Source organism: Aspergillus mulundensis, assembly GCF_003369625.1.
Source record: "Aspergillus mulundensis strain DSM 5745 chromosome Unknown scaffold_3, whole genome shotgun sequence".
NCBI classification, from domain to species: Eukaryota; Fungi; Ascomycota; class Eurotiomycetes; order Eurotiales; family Aspergillaceae; genus Aspergillus; species Aspergillus mulundensis.
Window position 1 is genome coordinate 1,336,836 of NW_020797891.1, and position 21,085 is coordinate 1,357,920.

At 51.4% G+C, this 21,085-nt stretch overlaps 9 protein-coding genes across 9 annotated transcripts; 2 read left to right on the forward strand and 7 right to left on the reverse strand.

Moving 5' to 3' along the window:
* Positions 1 to 678: 678 nt before the first annotated feature.
* DSM5745_04187 (uncharacterized protein) lies at positions 679 to 1,341 on the reverse strand (the record flags this gene model as incomplete). The annotated part of the gene is made up of 1 exon (XM_026746203.1): positions 679 to 1,341. One exon carries the CDS (start codon positions 1,339 to 1,341, stop codon positions 679 to 681), a length of 663 nt encoding a protein of 220 aa, XP_026605199.1.
* A 404-nt stretch (positions 1,342 to 1,745) lies between these two features.
* Positions 1,746 to 2,813, reverse strand: DSM5745_04188 (ribosome biosynthesis protein MAK16; the record flags this gene model as incomplete). Its single annotated transcript, XM_026746204.1, has 2 exons — positions 1,746 to 2,649; positions 2,752 to 2,813. The coding sequence occupies 2 exons, from the start codon at positions 2,811 to 2,813 to the stop codon at positions 1,746 to 1,748; spliced, it is 966 nt and encodes a 321-aa protein (XP_026605200.1).
* Positions 2,814 to 3,092: 279 nt separating this feature from the next.
* On the reverse strand, positions 3,093 to 6,478 carry DSM5745_04189 (FAR11/STRIP family protein; the record flags this gene model as incomplete). Its single annotated transcript, XM_026746205.1, has 5 exons — positions 3,093 to 3,897; positions 3,948 to 4,077; positions 4,126 to 4,295; positions 4,344 to 4,459; positions 4,514 to 6,478. 5 exons carry the CDS (start codon positions 6,476 to 6,478, stop codon positions 3,093 to 3,095), a joined length of 3,186 nt encoding a protein of 1,061 aa, XP_026605201.1.
* A 438-nt stretch (positions 6,479 to 6,916) lies between these two features.
* Positions 6,917 to 9,013, reverse strand: DSM5745_04190 (uncharacterized protein; the record flags this gene model as incomplete). Its single annotated transcript, XM_026746206.1, has 5 exons — positions 6,917 to 8,109; positions 8,166 to 8,210; positions 8,270 to 8,353; positions 8,412 to 8,528; positions 8,590 to 9,013. 5 exons carry the CDS (start codon positions 9,011 to 9,013, stop codon positions 6,917 to 6,919), a joined length of 1,863 nt encoding a protein of 620 aa, XP_026605202.1.
* A 643-nt stretch (positions 9,014 to 9,656) lies between these two features.
* On the reverse strand, positions 9,657 to 10,476 carry DSM5745_04191 (phosphatase PAP2 family protein; the record flags this gene model as incomplete). Its single annotated transcript, XM_026746207.1, has 3 exons — positions 9,657 to 10,111; positions 10,173 to 10,362; positions 10,423 to 10,476. The coding sequence occupies 3 exons, from the start codon at positions 10,474 to 10,476 to the stop codon at positions 9,657 to 9,659; spliced, it is 699 nt and encodes a 232-aa protein (XP_026605203.1).
* Positions 10,477 to 11,676: 1,200 nt separating this feature from the next.
* DSM5745_04192 (RBR-type E3 ubiquitin transferase) lies at positions 11,677 to 13,536 on the forward strand (the record flags this gene model as incomplete). The annotated part of the gene is made up of 1 exon (XM_026746208.1): positions 11,677 to 13,536. One exon carries the CDS (start codon positions 11,677 to 11,679, stop codon positions 13,534 to 13,536), a length of 1,860 nt encoding a protein of 619 aa, XP_026605204.1.
* Positions 13,537 to 14,145: 609 nt separating this feature from the next.
* Positions 14,146 to 16,882, reverse strand: DSM5745_04193 (uncharacterized protein; the record flags this gene model as incomplete). The annotated part of the gene is made up of 5 exons (XM_026746209.1): positions 14,146 to 14,927; positions 15,001 to 15,683; positions 15,736 to 16,559; positions 16,621 to 16,719; positions 16,781 to 16,882. The coding sequence occupies 5 exons, from the start codon at positions 16,880 to 16,882 to the stop codon at positions 14,146 to 14,148; spliced, it is 2,490 nt and encodes an 829-aa protein (XP_026605205.1).
* A 454-nt stretch (positions 16,883 to 17,336) lies between these two features.
* On the forward strand, positions 17,337 to 17,882 carry DSM5745_04194 (MMtag domain-containing protein; the record flags this gene model as incomplete). Its single annotated transcript, XM_026746210.1, has 3 exons — positions 17,337 to 17,374; positions 17,432 to 17,751; positions 17,812 to 17,882. The coding sequence occupies 3 exons, from the start codon at positions 17,337 to 17,339 to the stop codon at positions 17,880 to 17,882; spliced, it is 429 nt and encodes a 142-aa protein (XP_026605206.1).
* A 355-nt stretch (positions 17,883 to 18,237) lies between these two features.
* On the reverse strand, positions 18,238 to 21,042 carry cwh41 (mannosyl-oligosaccharide glucosidase; the record flags this gene model as incomplete). Its single annotated transcript, XM_026746211.1, has 6 exons — positions 18,238 to 18,486; positions 18,538 to 19,435; positions 19,500 to 19,878; positions 19,934 to 20,185; positions 20,246 to 20,725; positions 20,802 to 21,042. The coding sequence occupies 6 exons, from the start codon at positions 21,040 to 21,042 to the stop codon at positions 18,238 to 18,240; spliced, it is 2,499 nt and encodes an 832-aa protein (XP_026605207.1).
* Between the last annotated feature and the right edge of the window lie 43 nt (positions 21,043 to 21,085).

Below are 21,085 nucleotides of genomic sequence, written 5' to 3' on the forward strand. Positions count from 1 at the left end.
TTTGGGACTTCAGTCGGTCTGCCAGTTTCTCTATCAATGCATCTTATGAGCAACGGGCTTCATAGCTGCGGATATATATAATTCTTGCATTGCCTCCCGGGAGTTTCCAACTGCGAAGGTAGAGTTGAATTGTGTTTCAATGTGTATTAATAACATAAGGTAAGTTATATTGCCATTTCTATAAATTGATAAGACTCGACCTCCGACAAAACACCTTGGAGCGACGCAAGCAATGCAACCATGTGGCATGGATAGCTTGCATAAAACATGTTAAGACGAGAAGTGCGAAAAACTTGGAGATGAAACCGACAACGCTCGTTGGTATGTACGCTCGAAGATAGCAAAAGGCGCAGTTTAGGCGGAACATGAAGTGGCCCAGCCTGCCAGGAACTGAACAGGAGAAACGAACGCCACCATTATGTGAAAGCACGGATAGACCAAGCGCTGATTTGGACGTACGAAAAACAAATAAACATCCTGCATCCTGCATCAGTCTTTCTACCCCAAAATTAGTCGCAGTCTAGATTGAAACTCACCAGTGTCACAACTCACAAGGGAGGACCGCAAGAACGTCGGCCTGCGAGTTCCCATAACATATCGCACCCAAAATTATGTTGTATCGTAATTGTGAAAAGGCCACCACGTCCCAGACGTACTCTTAGTGATCCAACTAACACCTTACCGAAGTCTCCCTGACCCCGGACTAGCCCCAACGGGCCTCCTCATACTCGGATCCGACAACTGCCCCGGACTCGGCGACCGACCACCATGCAACCTAGCCCTAAGCCGCTCCTGCGCAGAAGTCGCCCTTTCCAAGCCAGCTGACGAGCCCGAGCCCGCACTAGTAACAGACTGATACGAGCCACTGCGCTCCCCAGGCATCGGCCGTCCCCCAGCCGGGTGGAACGACGAAGCGGACATGGCAGACGAGTGGATAGAAGGAGATGCCGCGTTGGATCCTGGTTGCCCTCTCCCGCGCCTTAAGCTGGAGGTGGCCGGCTGTGGTGGTCCGCCGGCGGCGCCGCTGCCAGAATCACCCCACAGATCACCAAGGCCCCCGCCCCGCCCTGAGGACACGGAGGCGGACGAGACGTTGTTGGACGTTGCGATTACGCGCGATGGAGCTGGTGAGCGGTCTTTCGGATCAGGTGGGAGCCATGCGGGGAAGCGGCGGCCTTTCTCGGTGTAGTATGCGCGGAGGACGTTGGAGATGTGCGAGCAGTCTTCGTTCTCGGGGTCGTCTGCTTCGTCGGAGGTGATGGCTCGGCGGAGGGAGTTGAGGCGCGTGCCGAGGTTGGATATTGCTGAAGAGGAGGTTATGGAGGAGAAGTAGGAGGACATTATGGCGGTGTTGGGAGAGAAGTTGAGAGTAGGAAGAGAGTGGGAAGAAGAGAGTTGTCTTGAGTCTACGGAGACGGGCTGCGGAGCATTGTTTCAGTCCCCGCACGTGATCAGCAATAGATGGGTATACTACAAAGAGTATCGTCGTGTGCCAAATCACTGCATATGTCTTGAAAACGCTCACACTAATTTTGATTATGTATCATGTCCAGAGCAAAAGAAGCCAGGTGTGTAGCTAAGTATATGCAACTGCTGGGTATGACATGCCCAATGCGCGACAGTAAAAGACCAACACGACGCAAACCGAACGCCAGACAAGCGAAGTTGAAACAAAGACCATGAGATAGTATCTTGCTTTTCTGCCCCCGTACCCTAACGGAGTGCGATATATGTCCAAGTCCAGCCTAAGCAAAGACATTCTCCTTGCCAGTGCCCTCAGTCTCATACTCGATCTCGACCTTGGGGCCCTTCTTCCTAGGCTTAGCTGGCGGCGCGCTGAACTTCCTCTTGGAACCAGGTTTCGCCTTCTTCTGCTGCGGCTCGTCGTTGTCCTCAAACCCACTCTCATCACTGTCCTCTTCATCCTCATCGGAATAATCATCGCTCGAGTCGCCGGACTCATTGCCAAGCCAGTCCTCCAGATCCTCCAGGTCCTCATCCTCGTCAAGATCACTGACGTACTCAACCTCCCCGACACCCTCCTCTTCCTCTTCCTCCTCAAGCTCTCCATCATCCATGTCCTCGTCCCTCTCACCCTCACCAGACCTCTCCAAGCCACGGAGCACCTTCTTCCAGATCGACTCGTCTACATTCAGTGGCTGATCACCATAAGCACCACTGCGCAATCGCTCGATAAGCTCGCGCTCAATCGCCCGCTCAACCTTGGCCGCGCTCTCGGCCTTGCGCTCTCTCGTCTCTTCTCGGCGTCGGATCTTCGGCGCCAGCTTCGGTACAACCCTTTCGCCCAGACGCTCCTCCTCGCGCGCGAGTTTCTTCATTCGAATGGCGACTTGTGTCAGTCGTGTAAGCCGCTGCTTGCACTTGTGGATCAGGAATTTTGGCCAGTAGATGAGTCGCGAGTCCACCTGTTCGAGAGCCTTGGCGTAGTTCGATGACAGCTTGATTCGTTCCCATAGTTTGCTGGGCATGTGCGCGCGTTCAATGGTCTTCATGTAGAGATACATGGTGCCTGTCTCGGGGTCTGAGCGGATTGTGGCGTAGCGGGAGTTTGCCAGCGGGCAGGACTGCCGGTTGCAAAGACCAGTGACGTTGTATTCATTGCGACAGAAGTTTTGTCCCTTTGTAGTCCTAGTAGTGGGCAAAGTGGTTAGTCACTTGGATATCAAGAAACTAGGCAATATTGATGGGAAGGATCTGCTGTACGAGACCACCTCGCCGATTGGCACATACTTAAGTTTGTAGGAACAAAATTGCTGGTTGATAACCTGCCATACAATCTCATCGGAGGACATCTTGTTGTGAATGAACCGCACCGGTCCTCAAAGTTATTCGGCAGTGATGTTTGGAAGATATAATAAGTTTCTGCGGAGATGTTGCAAGCTTGTCTAAGAAGGAAAAAAAAGTTTGGAGACCTCACGTGACAGTGGCAGCGCTGCCTTATCGATAAGAAATAGAGTCCCCACGATTGGCCCGGAAACAAAGTCCATAGCCCAGAGAAGACGGGTTAGATGTGGAATTATTGTAGATATCATTTGATATCTATTCATTAGATGGTACTCATGTCAGATCATCTATGCTCCCTCCATTTGAAGCATGCCATCCCACTCCGTCCCATTCGCCAGCGGTCCCGCAGCCAGCTCGGCCTCATCGGCCATCCCATTCAACAGGTCGTCCCCAGCATAGCCCCACCCCATGGCTTCAAGCTCGCGCACGAAGAAATCCCGCTCTTCGTCCATGATGGTTGAGCCTTCTTCGCCACCCATAACATGCTTGTACCGCCTTAGATGCCACCAGTGTGTAAGACCACGGAGGGCTTGTTCGAGCGGCAAGGCCTCTTCAACCTCGGCATCAATATCCGACCCAGCCAGCCAATCGTCCCGAAGCTCGGGGCGGCAGTAGAGGTATATCGCTGTGATTACACGCATATTACCCTGGCGCCATTTGCGGCCGCAATATGGGACCTGTGATTTGAAGAGTTTGAGGGTGTAGAAACGGAGATTGGGGTCGGGGATCTTGAGTCCTTTGCGGAGGATGGTACTAGACTTGTACTGGACAAGAAGCAGACAGCGATGCGCCTTGTCGCGGGTGATTTTTTGCATGATGTGAAGGTAGTTGATGGCTGAGAAGAAATTCCGGAAAGAGAAGGAAGTGATGGGTTCACTTGGTGGCGGCCCTGTAGGGTATCCTAGCTCGTCGACCTCTGGCCGATGGAGACCACTAATCAAGCCTTGTCCTGTTTCGTCGACACTATCTGCACGCGCTGGCTCTGGTCTGTGTCTAGCAATGGGAGGGGGAACCGCATCGTCGTCACTGTCCTGTTCCGAGCCAGGAATGTCTGGCGGCTGTTCTGAATGCAAGTGACAGAAGTGAAAGAAGCTAGACTCGTCAGATTAATGTGAACAGCAAGTCTGAGAGATATATCTTACCCTAGTTCGTCGCGATCCGTCCGTTGCGCAACCGCTTGGTCGATCTCCTGGTGTGCGAACATCTTTAGGATCAAAGGGAGATAATTTGAGTCGAGTAAGAGCTGCGTCATATACTCAAATTTTAAGACGTCTGGCATCAATGAGTCTCTAGTCAGAGGTCAAGTGCAGATATACTTACGAGATCTCTTGAACCACTTAAGCAAGAGAAGGAGGGAACCAGAGATCGCTTTCCCTGTGATCTCACGTACGCGGATATTGTCGAGCTCATCAATTGTAGCATCGCAATTCAAATCTTCTGCCTCGGTGTTGAATCCGACAGTAGCTCCATTAACTGCACTGAAGCTCTCGCTAAAGGGTTGTTAGACTGAAGTACCGAAAGAGGCATTGCCTACATACCTTCCAGAACCGCCATTTTGTCCGTTGGCCTGATTGTTGACTAGAGCGCTTACGTTCGTCAAAACGATCTTCAAGAAGACGATGACCACCGACTGCAGGTGTACAAGTGCTTGTGTCTGGCTTAAGTTAGAGGAGAAACTTCTGCAGCGAGTAGAAAAAGAGATACTTACGTAGAAAACCTCAACGGCATCTAGACGTCTTTGGATTCCTTCGTTATCGGGTTGCTTTTCCCTCGCAGAATCATCCTTGGGCTTTTCCTTCTCGTCTAACGAAAAGTCTTCCAGGTCGTCTGCGATCTCGTCCCCGAGATCTCCGCCGCTGGTAGCAGGACCGCCTTCGGCGTGCCAACCGCGGTCGTATTTCATGAATTGCTCACGCTCTTCCCAAAGTTGTCGCATCGCCCTGGTCATTTTAACATGGGTTGAGAAAAGTTTCCCAGCCTCAATAACTGATGCAGGGACATCGCTGCCATCCCACTTCTTCCCCACGAGCACATCCTGCATTTCCGTAGAGCCCTTGCCTCCAAGATTATTGCTGGAATTATCCAAAGGTGGATACATGAAAGGGAAATTTTGGTTTGTTTGGTAATTTTGCTTCTTTCCTGCCTTTCCGCCAGGGCCAATAGGGGATGGCGGAGGAGATGGCGCTGGGGTTGCAATATGAACCGACTGGTGTAGGATGGAGCCATTGCCACCAGCTACAGAGGGCCCGACCCCAGAAAAGAGACCGTTGGAGGAGTATGACCTGCTCGGATGTTGGGGTAGAGGAGGGAGTATTGAGTTATTCTCTAGTTCAAGTGGGATCACAGGCGGAGGTGGATTGTAGGCAGGATACTTGGAAGTGATTTCCTGCCGAAAATTGTGATAATCGAGTGGAGACGCAGTAAGAAAGGGTGTCCTTCTCGTGGGATCATTCTTCCCACCGTCGAAGGCAGGCTCCAGTGCTTCCTTGGCCTGCTTCAGAGTGTCACTACCTCCAAAGAAGAGAAGTACACACTTCCAGAACAAGAGGATGACTCGCGTAAGGGGAACATTGGAAGAGTCATCCCATCGTAGCCGAGCGATGATTTCAATTAGGAACACCATCAGGTCGGGCTCGAGCGCCATGATTGCATCCTTTAATGGGGTGTGCTTGGGTTCTTGGGCTTCTTGCTTGCGCGCAGCTTCAACCATAAGGTAAACGGCAGTCAGAACCAGATTTGCCTCTCGTTCCGCCGCCGCGAGAAGCGTTGGGTTAGCGTTCTCTGGTGCTGCATTTGAGTCGGAGGAGGCTGAAACGCGAGACTTCTCAAAGCTCCGTAGCAAGCACCCATAGAGCGATGGCAGTCCTGAGCACTCATGAACGAGTTTTGTGTTATTCTCTATCCATTGAATCTGCATAGATTTGGACTTCGCACTCTCCGCACTTGGGGAAGAACTCTCAGAGTAGTCTGATGTGCTCCTCCCAGCAGTGGTACCCCACACTCCAGTAACAACGTAGCACACAGACTCCAAAGACTCAACTCGAATCATGATTTCACTGTCCTGCAGATTATCAAGCACCTCGGTCAAGAACAACTTCTGCATTGCTTCAGGAGCCTCAAGCCAAGACGTACGGAAAGAGAGAGAAGGCTGACTCTGGCAAAACGAGGCCCACGTCCGTTCAAAAGAAGTCTTCATTCCAAGAAGCATGGCTCTATCGAACTCGCTGTACTGGAACCACTCCTCGACCTCTTCCGCGAACGGCTGAGAGTCCGCATACTCAAACGCATAAGCAGGCTGTTCAACTTTCGGCATGTCTTGAACGAACTGTTTCAGCTGAGCAAGGCTGAGAGAATCGGTTTGTGGTTCAACATTGTGCTGAACCGGAGCTGGTGGTGGAGGTTGACGTGGAGGCGGAGGGGCTGAAGTATTCCGGTGCATTTCAGGCCGTCTAGACAACGGCACATTTGCTGCATGTACCTGAGCTGGTGGCTCGCTTGTTGGAGCAATCGAGTTCTGAGCAGCTTGCTCCTGTCGAATACCCTCCGCAACTTCTTCCATCATCTCCTCATCTGGAACAGGGACGATGTCTGACCCCGTTTGGTCCACCTCGTCTGCCTTCACAATGTGATGCTCTTCCATGGAAGCATCACCAGAAGCTGAAGTTTCATCCATACTGAGCAAGGAGTATGTTTCAGACGTTGATACCAAACGTGACTGGACGTGGATATCAACAATTCGTCCCAACAAAAATAGATAGCAGAAAGTGCCTTAGGTGCCCGATGGCTGTCGAGCGTTATATTGGCACGCTAGCTGTATATCAACCGACCAAAATGAAGAAACACATGGCGTAGTTGTACTTGGATTAGCCAGGAACAAACGAAGGCCTCCCCGGCCTGATGTGGTGGATCAATGGCCTCGGCCCACCACGTGACCTAAGATTGATTACTAAGATTAATCGCCGGTACTTCCTAATTGGGAACTATATAAGAACAAACCCTGAAAAGACGACAGTAAAGCGCTATCGCTGAGCATATATTAATGCCTTCCGCGTATCAAAGAAAGCTAGACATTGGGCTCGCTTCTTCGAGAAAGAATACTGACTCCGTCCCTTTAAACCCCAGCCTCAGCCCTAAACTGCTCCCCATTGATGAATTCACACCGACTATACAGTTTCTCCCAGTAAAGTGCATTCGCTGCCTCTCCTGACGCCTCAAAATATCTTTCTGCGTCCTTGAATACCGACACTGGTCCCGATCCATACGGACCACCAAACAATTGGATCGACATGCTCTTAGGGCCTTGACTTGGTACCGATATATGGCTCTGCTCTGGCATATCGTCTGAGTAAGCAGGCGGCCAGAACCCTGGCTCACCATCACTGTTTTCTACCCCAGGTAAGGCGCCATACGCATATTGAATAATTCTCGAACTGAAGTCTTCAGCCAGAGCACGGTGCACCTCCGAATTATCAGCACCACCTCCTAGGTGGTCAATGTTGAATAGGTAGGGTATGTCACTGAGATGCGAAACACGCCACATTGGGACGCCCATTTCTTCGAAAACAGGGGCGTACCGCGTCTGGTTGAACTCGTATAATCGTACGTGTGATGGCTTCACGCCCCCATGCTGGACGTACTGCCACGTAAAATCTAGTACTGGGCACGTAAACCAGATATCACGACTCATTTGAGCGGCACGGTAATACTGCGGCGATGTCGGACCATCGATCTTGGGTCTGACCATATGCGTAAAGTCTTCTTGAGGGTATAGCTCTAGGAGCTTCTTGTTCGTGGACTCGGACAGGTTCTGGAGCCACAGGCCAAAAGTACCCAATACTTCTTCGTCCGTTGACGTTGAGGATGGAGCGTACCAGGCACCATCGTTGGTTACCCAGGATGCTATAACGGGGATACCTTTGGTGAGCTTGCCGGCGCGTATCAGCTGCGATGGTCGATCTTGGATGAAATCGTTGTCGATCGTCGGGTAGAAGAACCCTTCGCCGAATAGTGGACGGGCTGCACGGGCTGCAGCTACGGAAAGATTGGTTAGAGTCTCAAAAGAAATCTTGCGGAGGCATTCTAGTGTTTGCAAGTTTTGGCTGTGGCCGTCTTGAGTAACGCATCCCACCTGTTGTGCTATGGCAGCGGTATTACTGGCGACTAGATCTGGCTGGGTGTTGAAGATTGTCCCAATGGCCCCGGACATCATCAGTGCTTGCTGAAACGGAACCTGCTCTTCTCCCCCGTATGCAACTAGTTGGAGTCCGATATCAGCAGCTCCCACACTTTGTCCAATGACAGTTACTGGAAGGTATTGTCAGCCCTTGAGCCCGACGACCAGTGGGGGATAATTAATTTACCTTGGTTAGGGTTACCGCCGAAAGCCTCAATGTTATCGCGAATCCCTGGTTGCTCAATGATTTAGCGTTCTAAATGCTGATTAGATGAGGCCATGGTCGCATACAATGCAAGCCAGCGCGCTGATCGCGAAGCCCTACATTCGTCTCCTTCCTCTCGATGAGCGTCGTACTAGTTGCGAAACCAAAGACTAAATTGATGTTTAGTGACCTGACTCTTCCTAAGCACAACACCCATGATGTACCTACGGCCAAGTCGGTAATTAATTCCAACATATATCACGGGCCGCCCTTTCGCAAGAGCGTGCTTCACCAAGCCATCTGGCTCATACAGTATATCAGAAGCCGAGTTTAGGATATGTCCACCTTCGTATTCGTCAGTCACCTTTCTGCAATGCGTCGCTTGGTTAATAGATCGAACACAAACCTCCATGAATCCACACGATAACCGGCAGTTTCGCATCCCCTCTAGTCCCCGTCGGCTTCGCAATCCTCAGGCTGAGACAGTTCTCACTGATATTCGTAACTCGACTCGTGAACGGCAGTATGTCCCCAGTTCCTTGCGGACACCAGGCGCCGGACTGTGTAGCATCAATAACGGAGCCTCTTTGTGGATTTGTCGGGACAGGCGGCGCGAAACGCCGAGGGCCTGTCGGTTCCTCTGCGTAGAAAATATTTTGGAAATGCTCGACGGCACCATGAGAGGACCGGCTGCCGATGTATGTGATACCCCGCTTGGAGTCAATGACAGTTGGACGTGGATTGAGGAACTCGGCCAGTGGCTGCTGAAAGTATATAGCGATGAGGGCTATCTGGATGGCTGTCAAAGCCAAAGAGAGACGAGTAGTCATGATTTAAAGAAGAGAGAGTACCCTTATTTCACCTCTGGTCATGGAGTAGATCGAAAGCGAAGAGAGAAGGAAGTTCGTCGAGCGTGAGAAACTAGTTGCCTGTTAATGAGGGATGTATCCTGATTGGCCGTCAGCTAGTCGAGGACGATGAGCTCCTCCTAATATTCCTCCGACTTCATGAGTATCCGTCCCGATGGTATCATCATGCGTATTAAGACAAAGCGTCAGCCAGAACAATTGCAACAGTCAAAGCTTACAGTATAACCCACCGTCATTGCGGTCATACACACCACGCTTGGTGCGTATACGTATTCGTATCCCCACATCTAAATGGCCTCCTCGTCCGGCCATCGGATTCACACTCTGCTGGCTTGCCATGGGAGACTAGCATGTTCAATAATTACAGGCTGACTGTGTCTCGGATCAACAATTTCAAGCTGGCGACTACTTCGCTTTGGATAAATGAGAAAAGTATACCGATGTCACCACCCAAAATTGGTGGGACGAAAGAAAGCAATCCTGATAACAACTAGCCTCTGGGTCGTAATAGACAATTGATGAATGAATATACATTCGGACTATAGTGAGCGGTCTAGGGTATCACGTCTGCTCAACAGTCCTGCGAAGGGGCATGTACACAATGTCAGTCTACCTTGGACGACTGACGGCCGCCGAACTCGCTTCTTCTGATTCTCTGCTTTGACTCCCACCGCTGCCATCCGGCTTCAGCAAGATCTTCACTTACCACCAAGTCCCGTAATCTCAGAAACCTAGCTATCGAGTGCTCCAACACCCAGTCAATCCAGCCATAGCTTCTCAAGAGGCCGGTGAATATGAACCAAATGAGGGCAAAAACAATTCCAACAGCGCACCCTGCGAGAACTTGGCGGATGGTGTGATAGGTCAAGTATATACGGCTGACGGCCACTGCGGTGGCACCGAGTGCAATTCCAAAAGAGGCGACCATGCGATATATGATTCCCTGGTTTGGAGTGGTTGGTGAGTGTCGAAATATGAGGAATAGGCCCATATAGACGGCGAAGAAGGCGACAAATTGCGCGTGTGATGACGGCATGCCATAGCCTTTCCCAAACATCTCTGTTCCGGTCGCTATTAGCCCAAGCTCTCTCTAACAGAATGCTCAACCCGTTTGACATACGTTTCGGTCGCTCCTCCTTGATAATGCGCTTGAGGGCAAAGTTCAGAGCCTCACAGACCAGCTGTCCGGCAAACATCAAGCCCACTTCCACTTCTCGCGAAGCCCAGACAAGTGTAGCGTAGACGACACATAACGCTTGAGGGACGAGAGCGAGCCACGCCGACACGAGAGACAAAGGGTCATCAGGGTTCTGTAATCGGATGGTAGGTCAATCTCCGTGCCTGGGGTTGAGAAGGCCCGGAGAACTCACATAATGAACGTGAGTAAGGGATAGCGAGGCTAGAGGCTGCTCTTCCTCCCCCATGTTGGCTGGATGGGCAGTTGGTAATAAAGATACAGTGCCCAAATGTATATCCAACCGTGCCGAGCAGTATGGGTGACGTCGGCCACCTGATGCTGCGGAGAGCTTGATTGTTATCATTGCGATAAAGTAAACCGGGAGCGGTTTCTCCGAGCCGGGATCAGCCGCTGCTTTTGTCCCCCTTCGAATGGTGCCTAAAAGCGGCAACGGAAATGAGGGGGAGGGGTTGGTAGCAGCCTCGCCGATAACAAATCGCTTCGTGGACTCGCAATAAGAAATTATTGTGCAGACGCGAGATAGAGCGCTATTTTTAAACTAACTAAACAATCCTCAAGTCAGATATCAACACGATGAAGATTCTAAAACAATAGACCTCTCCTGTGTACAGCTGGGCACCAAAGACTGCCTGATGCCCATCAAACTGGCCATTCCACCCCCACAACACAATCAATCACAATAATATCGCAATCACCTTTGCATCTTCATTACTGACTCTACTTCTTTTATCTTTGGTCTCGCTTCTCCTTTACTGTTACTCTCACTGCTCGTCTTCAAGACCTGCTGCGACTTTGTCTTCTTAAGCTCCTGTTACGCTTATCTCGCATCAAAACCATGACGCACTTCTCCTCTCCACGTCTACACTCAGCTTTCTCATTTCCATCTGCTTCAGCGTCGGTTCTCCAGCTTGCCAGACAGCCTTCTCAATCATCCCATTATTCCTCCCTGGCTGTTCGTATACCTCGATTAGCGATCCCTTAACTTCGATCCCTATCGTCCTCCCCGCCATTCAGACTGCGTGACCCACCTCTATACTTTTCTTCACGCCATTCGCCTCATTTCTCCGCCACCGCAGGGCTGCTTCTAGAAGTAGTCTATACCAATTTCAGGAACCGTTGGACCTTTTCCCATATTTTCCCGGACCCAGACTTACCTACTGGTCTATCGATTTTATGACAGCCGCCTCCCTTGCCCCGATCCTACTTGGCATCTGCCTCTATACAACTCCAGCGAAGAGCGAAAGAGGAGCATTCGGGGACAAACATCCTCGGTAGCATTTGGGTAATCTATATTGGAGTCTAATATGATTGTAGCCATTGCTCATCACTGATCAGCCCATCGCCACTTGCCGCTTTTGGCCCCAACGCCGATCAAGGTCTTGCAATCCTCATTTTTGCGGCCTGTCCTGCTATCATACCTGCCACGATGGAGTCGGAAGCTCTTTTGGAGGATGAGCGATCAGAAGAACTCTCGTCCATTGCCGCCATCTTCCCGGAAATCAAGGTCGATCCTTCGTCTCCCTTTCGAGCGTCGCTAGACATACCAGTCAAACCAACAACACCTCTGAACGTCTGCTTCTATCAACATCCGGAAGTTGGCTTTCCTGCGGTCCTTACTCCTCCGACTTCCCTCGACGCCAACGAAGTCGGCCTAGGGTCAAAGGCCAAACTAGACGACCAATCAAGCACGGACACGGAGAGAGACGTACATGTCCTTGCCCACTTACCGCCTCTTCGTATTGAGATTGAGCTCCCAGCGGGCTATCCTTCGGCAAAACCTCCTACATTCAAACTCAGCACCAATCCGCACTGGCTGCCGTTGTGGGCTGTTACGAAATTGCTGGACGATGGCAAACAGCTCTGGGAGGAATTTGGCCGGTCCCTGGTGGTCTTCAGCTACATAGATCATCTTCAACAACTGGCAGAGACGGCGTTCGGAATCGAGGAGGCTTCCGGTGGTGAAGTGCGACTCCCGCGGGAATTGAAGATTGCCTTGCTGGATTTCAACAACAAGGCAGAACGTGAGAAGTTTGAACAGGAAACTTTCGAGTGCGGGATATGTCTCGAGCCTAAGAAGGGCGCTAACTGTCATCGGCTATTAATGTGCTCCCATGTCTTCTGCGTACCTTGCCTGCAGGACTTTTACAACACCTGCATCACTGAGGGAGACGTTGAGGGTGTCAAGTGCTTAGCCCCTGATTGTGGTCAAGAACAAAAGGCACCACTTGCCGGCGAGAAAAAACCCCGCAAGAAGCGAGATCGCACACTTAGCCCATCAGAGCTCCTGCAAATACCCCTCGAACAAGAAACAGTGCAACGTTATGTCTTTATGAAACGGAAACGAAAGCTGGAAGCTGACAAGACGACTATCTACTGCCCTCGACAATGGTGCCAGGGCGCGGCTCGGTCAAAGAAGCATCCTAAACCGGTCGATCCCATGTCAGACGATCTAGAAGACTCCGATGACGAACCAGAAGGCCTTGTCTTCGATCCCCTAGGGGAGGAAAGCCAATTACCTCCCATGGCGGATCGGCTGGCTATTTGCGAGGACTGCAATTACGCATTTTGCTGTGTATGCAAGAAAGGATGGCATGGAGAACTAGTGCGGTGCTTCCCTCGGCGACAGGCAGAATTGACCGCAGAGGAGCAAGCAACAGAGAACTATCTCAGGTTGTACACGTCCGCTTGCCCAACATGCGATGCTCCCTGCCAGAAACGTATGGGCTGCAATCACATGAAATGCTTCAAGTGCGGCACACACTTCTGCTATCTTTGCTCCGCCTGGCTTGAGGAGGGGAACCCGTATCGACACTTCAACGACCTTACCAGCCCTTGCTTTAACAGACTCTGGGATCTGGAAGGTGGTGATGGCATTGATCCGGAAGGTGCTGAAGCTTTGCATCAGGTGCCTGAGCAGATGGTCTTTGATGACAGTGACGACGAAGAACCACCGCAATGGGAGATGGACCGCGATGACAATGAGCCGAGAAATGGAAGACAGCCTCCACCACCAGCTCCGGTTCCTCCTCGGGTCAACCAAGCCGTTGCTGGAAATCGCGTTCTGGGACGAAATGCGAACGGTCTCGATGCAGCGGGCCGAGCAGCCGCAGCCGAACGACAAGCCCAGGCCCGAGCAATGGCAGAGATCCGAGCTGGCCGCGTACCTGGGGGTGTTGCGCCTGAACCACCTGCCGTTCCGCGAGCAGGCCTCCAGCGATTCCTTGACCTCGTCCAGAACGACCGCGAAGATGAATGGGACAGTGACGAGTTAGAGGACGGTTTCTGAATCCGACAACCCTAGCTCTGAATTTGCTCGTCCGCTCTTATTTCCACCTATATACGTCTATACCATTTAACGATTTGATTCACACTCACGCATACACACATGTCACCACTTTACGATTTCACGATCACACCATGACAGTATTAGAACACATCTTTCGGGGCAACCTTCCATCTTGCTGTTTTTAATTATGGGCAGCTACCTATCTCATCTTATCATCTGTCTGCATATCTAGCGTTATTCTTACTTCTGTATAAGACGTTGCTGTACTCCGCATCATCAGGAATTGGGGTTGGGCTCTAATTTTCATGATTTCACTTTCAATTTTTGGCATGTACAGCATAGCACTCATGGTTATATTCTATTCAATGTCTTTAAAAGTTCACGGGGGTAGATACCTAGGTTGGATGAGGGGATTGTTGGTAATGCAGCTTGATATCGCTATCGGAATATTTGACTTTACATAAAACCGCGGGAGACGACACACAAACTTGAATATATACCTCACCATGACCTTAATAATCTGAGAAGCGTCCCGCCCATCCCGAAATGGCAGAGGAATAAACCACCCAATAATCCGCTCGAAATTCTAGGCTCGCGAGAACGATCCTTTCACAGAATGAGATAGTCATCCTCGCTCTCACCAACATTCCCAGCACCATCTCCATCCCCATCATCACTTCTATCAACAGCTCCAGCCCTTTCCCTTGAAGCATTCCATGTATACCAGAACTCATAGCTCAAGACCGAGTGATCTGCGTATACAAGCAGAAGTCGATATCGACGGGACGGGTTCCATCCTCGCCATCTCTCTTCGGGCTGGTAGGCCCGGGTTGCGCGGGCGTGTGATTCGGGAAGGGTGGGGTGATCTTGGATACCTTCTATTGCTGATGTCGAACCAGTGGTGGACTTGTATTGGAATAACAAGTCGTCCACGCTCGTCTCGGTATCAGTATCGCCTTCGTTTTCATCATCCACCCCGTTTGCGTCTGCACCCCGCGGAATAAACGGAACATCATGCGGAATCTCGAAACCCTGCATGGGAGCCACGGCCACACCTAGTAGCGGGAGAAGTGGGCGCTCACCGTACTTCTCCTGGCTCTCGAGTGGGACAATCCAATCTACGCGGAAGGTGCGTCCCGTTGCGGCCGACTCAGTAAGCGCAATAATGGCCGCACGACCCTTCTGGGAGGCGGCGACGACGATGCCATGTTCAGGGATATATTTGATCATGTTGAGACGGTCGAAGCCGCGGATGGGCCCAATGGGATGGAGAAAGCGTTGCAGAAGCGGGGCGCCGTGGACGACACTTGGGTGGAGGGAGAAAGGGTCTGAGATTAGGGTAATGTTTGTGTGGGAGAAGTGGAGGATTGGGAAGTCGGCATTCGGGGGAGCTGGGTCGGTGTTAGTATTTCTGTCTGTTTCACTTGATCGCGGGTGATGGAGACAGTGTTGTGGAAAACGTACGCTTGGAGAACTGACGGTAGAAATCGTCCTCTTGAGGAGCAGTATCTTCCTCGTACGCGTCTCCGCCGTTGTCAGAAGAGTCGACCTCCATTTCTAGCTGAGAATTGTCGTCATCGTCATCGGAAAGGAGGGCTTGGACTTCGTTGATATCGATACCTGCGGTTTCACGGAGAGCAATTTCTAATACGCTTTCTGGGGAAAGTACGTGATTAGGGTGGTTTGCTAGGGCTCTTAGGAGTGCACGATTGCCTGTAGGTTGCTGGGGCTCTGTATCGGAGGCCGAGCCAGAAGCGCTGCCTTCGCTCATTTCATCAGCATTGAAAGAACCATCCACAGCTTGGGGGCCGGTTGATTCTGCGGAATCGAACTGGCGTAAGTCGTCAGTCACAGAAGGCTGTAGTTTCTCTGTCTCATTATTTCCCTGGACGTTATTGCCACTAATAAGACAGTCTGCTCCGAAGAAGTCGGGCAACACTGTTTCGTCTGGCTTGGCCTTAACGGCAGGTGGGAAATGGTTGTAGAGACGTGATGAGTCAGGGAGGTTCTTGGTGAGATTGGTCAAGTCGAGGATCTCATGCTTGTTCTTTATACGCCGTCGGGGACGACCACCACAAGCCTCTTCCTCGGTCTTCACTAAATGAAATGAGCGCGGGTCAAGGGCGATGACGGACCATCCACGATCACTGAGATACGGTCAGCAATGTTGGGAAAAAAAACTTGTGAGACAAAGCTTACCCGTCGTCCAGATACGCATCCTCTGGGATGCTCCACGGAGCCACATTATTGAGGTGATAGTCGTTAAACGGACCCAGAGTCTCCCAGATCTTCCAGACTATCGTTCTATTAAAGATATCTGTACTGACCATCCACATTCCATTCGGATCAAAATCAGTGTTCAGAAATCCAACGGACGGTATATTGGTGAAATGGCCACTGTATGTTAGTTTGATATTCCGAGTACGATGCTTTTTCGGCATCAACTGTTGCAGTTTCCTAAACTGTTGTGCGGTCCGTATATGCAACCAGGTTTGGCTGTACTCGTTTGTGTTGTCAACCTCCTCTAGCTGACGGAATGAATCGTCGACCTTGTCCGACTCCGGACTGACAAGCGCAAAGGCAAAGACAGTCACATCGCCAGTATTGGCCGAGACCGCGATCAAGCGGGCGAATTTGTGAATTGCTAGGCCCCAAGCGCTGGCGCCAACATACTCAATAAAGAATGGGTCGATTTCAGCGCCATCTAAAGGTCTAGTCTTTCCATTGTCTGCCGCTCGTTTCAAAGCCGAGTAAATGGCTTCAACTCGATAGCCACAGACATTGCCAGAGTCAGTGACCAATAGCAAGACTTCTTCGCGGCCCAGATCATCCACAAGGAGGCTATTGATCTCATGCGGCGACGTTGGCCGGATGTAACCTCCAGCCTGAGGTTCTTTCATGACGGGTGCGATAATCATCTCCGGCTTATTGCCAAGCGTCTGCGACGCACCTGCGGGCTCCCACACGTAGATTTGGTGGCTGCAAGCAACGAATAGGAGATTTCGCCGTTGCGAGAGTGCAGTCTGTTTACGTCAGTATGATCTATGTCTTAGAGAGTGTACTGATATGTAGTTACCAGGTTACAGCGCCAGTAGGAGGTCCGAGGAGGATAGACATCATCCGCTCTGTGGTCTCAATCAGTTTTTGTAGAAGCCAGCCATAGCAGAAAACGTACGAAGGGTACTAGGCAAACATTAGCATACCGGTAAGCACCAACGGCTCTGAGAAACGAGAAGTCACCTACCCGCGATGGGCCCTTTTCGACATTCAGGGCTCTCAACTGAAGGCCCTCTCCATAGCAACTTTTCGGGACTGTTGCCCTCTGGCTGTGGCTCGTGGACGCCATTGTCGACAACTACAGCTATCCAGCATCGACCACTCGCGATAAAAATAAATTCTGAATCCTGAGCAGCTCTCTTCAATAGGAGGTTGATAGAATGAGCAAATGATAAGAATTATGATGGGAGAGCGCGCGCAGGTATATGTATCAGAACCAGGTTGGGCAGCACACCACACAAAGTGAGAGGTCTTTCACTCTGCACTGAACTTGTGCTGAGCATCTTTAGCTTCCCACATTTGTAGCAGAGAAGAATAAGTTGAGTCTCCTGCTCTTGAAAATTGGATATAGGGTTGTCAGTGGCAGGAGGGGCATCGCAGGTGAAGTCATACGGTAGCTATTTGCTGCCTTGCGCTTTAGGCAGCAACGCACGTGCCATAGACAGGCCTCCAGCTTGAGTTCCGTTTGCTATCCTTGATCTTAACATCATCGAGCACAGGACAAATCAGAATCTACCGATATCATGGATCTCGTCGCCGGAGTCCGCAAAGAAGGCAGCCGGTGAGTATTGCATCCACACTCACTCAATTCGGGACTCTGACTGACTTGATACTCCAGCGGCGGCCGCGGCGACTTCAAATGGTCCGACGTCAAAGACTCCTCACACCGCGAAAACTACCTAGGCCATTCGCTCATGGCACCAGTCGGACGATGGCAACAGGGCAAAGACTTACAATGGTATGCGCGCGGAGATGATGACCCCGACGAGGCTGCTCGGAAGGAACGAGAGGAGCGACAACGCGTAAAAGCAGCAGAGGATGAGGCCATGGCGCGGGCGTTGGGCCTCCCATTGCCGTCTCAGAACGCGAACGTGACGCCATTGGGCGGGGATGAGAAACCGGTGACTGGCGGTGTGCCGGTGGAGGAGAAGACTAGAGGTATGAGCACGGCGGGGCCAAGCTGTTGTTGTTGTTGTACAAATGCTAACGGGCGCAGAGAGGGAATCGAAGGATGGTCGAAGGCGAAGGCGCGAGCGTACACGGAGTCCGAGAAGGGATCATGTTGGTGACAGGGACAGGGATCGAGAGCGCAGACATCATAGGCGGCATGATGAACGAGAGCACCGAAGTCACCGGGGTCATAGACGCAGGTCAAGGTCGAGGTCTGTTGACCGAGATAGGGAACGCCATAGGAGGAGGCCACATTCACGGTCGAGGAGCAAAGAGAGGGGCGACCGAGATAGATATGCAAGACACCGAGATGACCGTCCACGTAAACCCCGAGAGGAGGATTCTTATCACCCGCGACATTAAATCATGCTATGAGAGGCGATACGGCGCCAGGCGTTACTTTCTTGCACACTCATCAAAGACACTCATAATCAAGTCTATACTACACTTCTATACAGGATTGATACATGCAGTTCAAAGCTCGTCATGGCCGGTCTTCTCGATGGCGGGAAGGTCAGGCATGGCCATCATCTTGACCACCAAGCTGGTCCAGCCAGTGAAGTGTTGTGTCCGCTGTCCCTTTCCTGTCTCTGGGTTGTACTGCTCCCAGGCGAATCCGGTGTCTTTCCACTCCCGGAACACATTTTCCACCAGGTTCTTCCGGAGGCTGGAATATGTAGCGCGGGCTCGATCCTGCTGGGGACCGAATGCGAGGGCAATGTCCTAGATAATACAGTCAGATTTGTTCGAGATGAAGAATCGGTAATCACTCACGTAAAGATTCTTCAGCACAAGATAGTTGATGTTGATCCACACGGGACTTCTCCAGTAGTTCTCAGCGCTGCCATAGTACTCATCCTTCTTACTAAGACTTCGGATACCATAGTCACTCCAAAGCTCCTCCGGGTCCTCGATCAAGTCCAGGGTGGCCTCCAAGCGAGTACTGTCAGGGCCCACCATGCCTGTCAAGAAAGGCGCGATCGACACATATCCCTTGTGGCAGACGTGGACCGACTCTTCGTAGTCGTCAATTGTGGCGTCGCAGTAAGTCTTCGCATCCTCATCCCAATGAAGATCGTCAATGTTCCGCTCGATGGCGGTTTCGTAAGTCTTAAATTCCTCAACATCCTCAGTCTCTCCGAGGGTGTCCGCAATGCGGCGAAGTGCCCGGGTCATCATGCCCATCCAGCTAATGAGGTCCACGTGAAGCTCACCAGGGTGGGGAGGCTGTGCCCTGGGGTAGTCATCCAATCCGGATGTCAAGATGTGCTGTACGGAGCGTCCGCGCCAGCGGTATGCTTCTTTAGTTGAGAATGCTTCACGGTCGTAAGACTTAATGTCACCGTATTGAGTAGATCTGTACCAGAAGTAGTGTCTTTTGAGGAGGGGATAGATCGAGCGGATGAAATCTTCTCCAAGCTTCGGCTGATTTACGTAGACAGAGTGCAGGCCCTCGTTCTCAGAGTAGATCTGAGCTGACTTGTCTTGCGCATCGAGCTTATCGATAAAGGCTTCTAGGACCATGAAGAGAGTCGGCGGGTTGGCATAATGAGGGTATTGAACCGTGAACTCAGGCGGGACCTTGCTTCGGGCCTCACTACCCAGAATCTGCTCGCGCGCAATCCATCCATCTTCATCCATTAGGCTGAACCAACTCTTCACGATTTCAAGTCTAGGGACAGTCAGTTATCTTCGCAGAACTGTTGAAGCATATTGGCAAAATGCGGGGAGCATACGCAAGATCAGGATCCCAGTCTAGGATTGGGAGCAAGTGGAAACCTTCATCCCAGAGGAAGCCGCGGGGGAAGAATGGACGAGAGGGCACCGAAGTGAATAGGTCCTTTGGTCCCTCAAGCACAGGCTGTGCCCGGCCTCTGGCTTCCTCTGTTTCTTCCCAAAAGCCCTCATTCTCCTCATCATACTCTGGGGCAGCCGAGCGGTCAACAATGTCCGTGCCATGGAAAAAGCCGATACCGCCGATGAGGTTTGAGAGCATGGATTTGGAGAACTTAAGGTAGTCTGCCGAGTCAAAGGGCGCCTGCGGGGAGAGTATCTTCTTGAACCTCTCGGAAAAGGAGAGCGAAGTGCTCTCAATTTCAGTAGTAAGAACATCAGCTGTAACGTGGTTAGGATCACTTTTGGTCGTCAAACACCATATCACGGCACTCACAGGTGAGAGGTTCTGGCGAAGAAGCGGAAGAGAATAGAATGTCAAACTGCCCGTTGTAAGCTTGGTTGCCACCGAGACCAATTACGTGACATACCTCGAAAGCGCCAGAGAAAACCTTTTGCACCAACTGAACATTCCCCTCGCCGGGCGAGTTGTTGATGGTAAAGACCTGGGCAGGTGGAGGCGGATTGTCTGCGCCATATTTCTGAACCGTCTCGTCAACGGCTTTCTTCATCTGCGAAAACAGGAGCACTGAGATTATCAGTATCAATGTGCGAAAGTACATGGACATGACAAGAGTTAATAACTAACCCTTGGTCTGCCAAGTATGCTCCGGCGGCACAGCGAAACTCGACACGATAGTACGGTCCAACGGCTTGTCGTCATACGAGGGATGGTCGAACTCAGGATGCTCATTGCTCTGAGGGCCCGTAGTCACATCAATTGAGAAATCCCCAAGCTCAGTCGTGTATCCATTCAGTTTGACGTTGCCCTCAAATCCTCTAGGGTCATCGCTCTCAGTTGCAACTCCTAAGCTACCAAGTCCCTCCATACTAGCGTAGAAGACCACGGTCGTGGGTTGGTCGGGCAAAGCGTCATCGCGAGGAACGCCCTTCACGCGTGCAGCCCAGCTGCCTCCATGCTGTCCGCCAGGGACCTTGACGAAATCGATACTCAAGTCGAGCGAGTTTCCGGCGTCGTGGATCGTTTCCCGGCCGCCCTTTCGAACGTCGTACTCGTCCCAGCCATAGCCTGCCATTCCTTCATTTTGCTCGCAGGTATGTCTAAAGTCTTTGTACTGTTAGCTTCTAGTCAATCGAAAGCCAATTGCCGTGAATTGGTGTCTGTGACGATGGTGGACGCATACTCTCTTGGGCGGTGGCATAGTTGTCGACCTTCGCCCACATCAAGCCGGCGAAAACGCTGTTGGGAATTCGAGGACGAACTCCAAAGTACAAGTTCGGCTTGTAAGGGCCCCATAGCAGCGATTGATTGCTGGCTTTGGCAGCCTCATTTGCGAGTGTTGACACATCGTCAGTAGTTTGGCCAGCGAGCACCGCTGCACAGAACAGTGGTGCCGAAAGGAGAGAAGATATGGAAGGACGCATTATTTTGCCGACATTAAGAAAGGGTTAGAGACCTCATGTACTG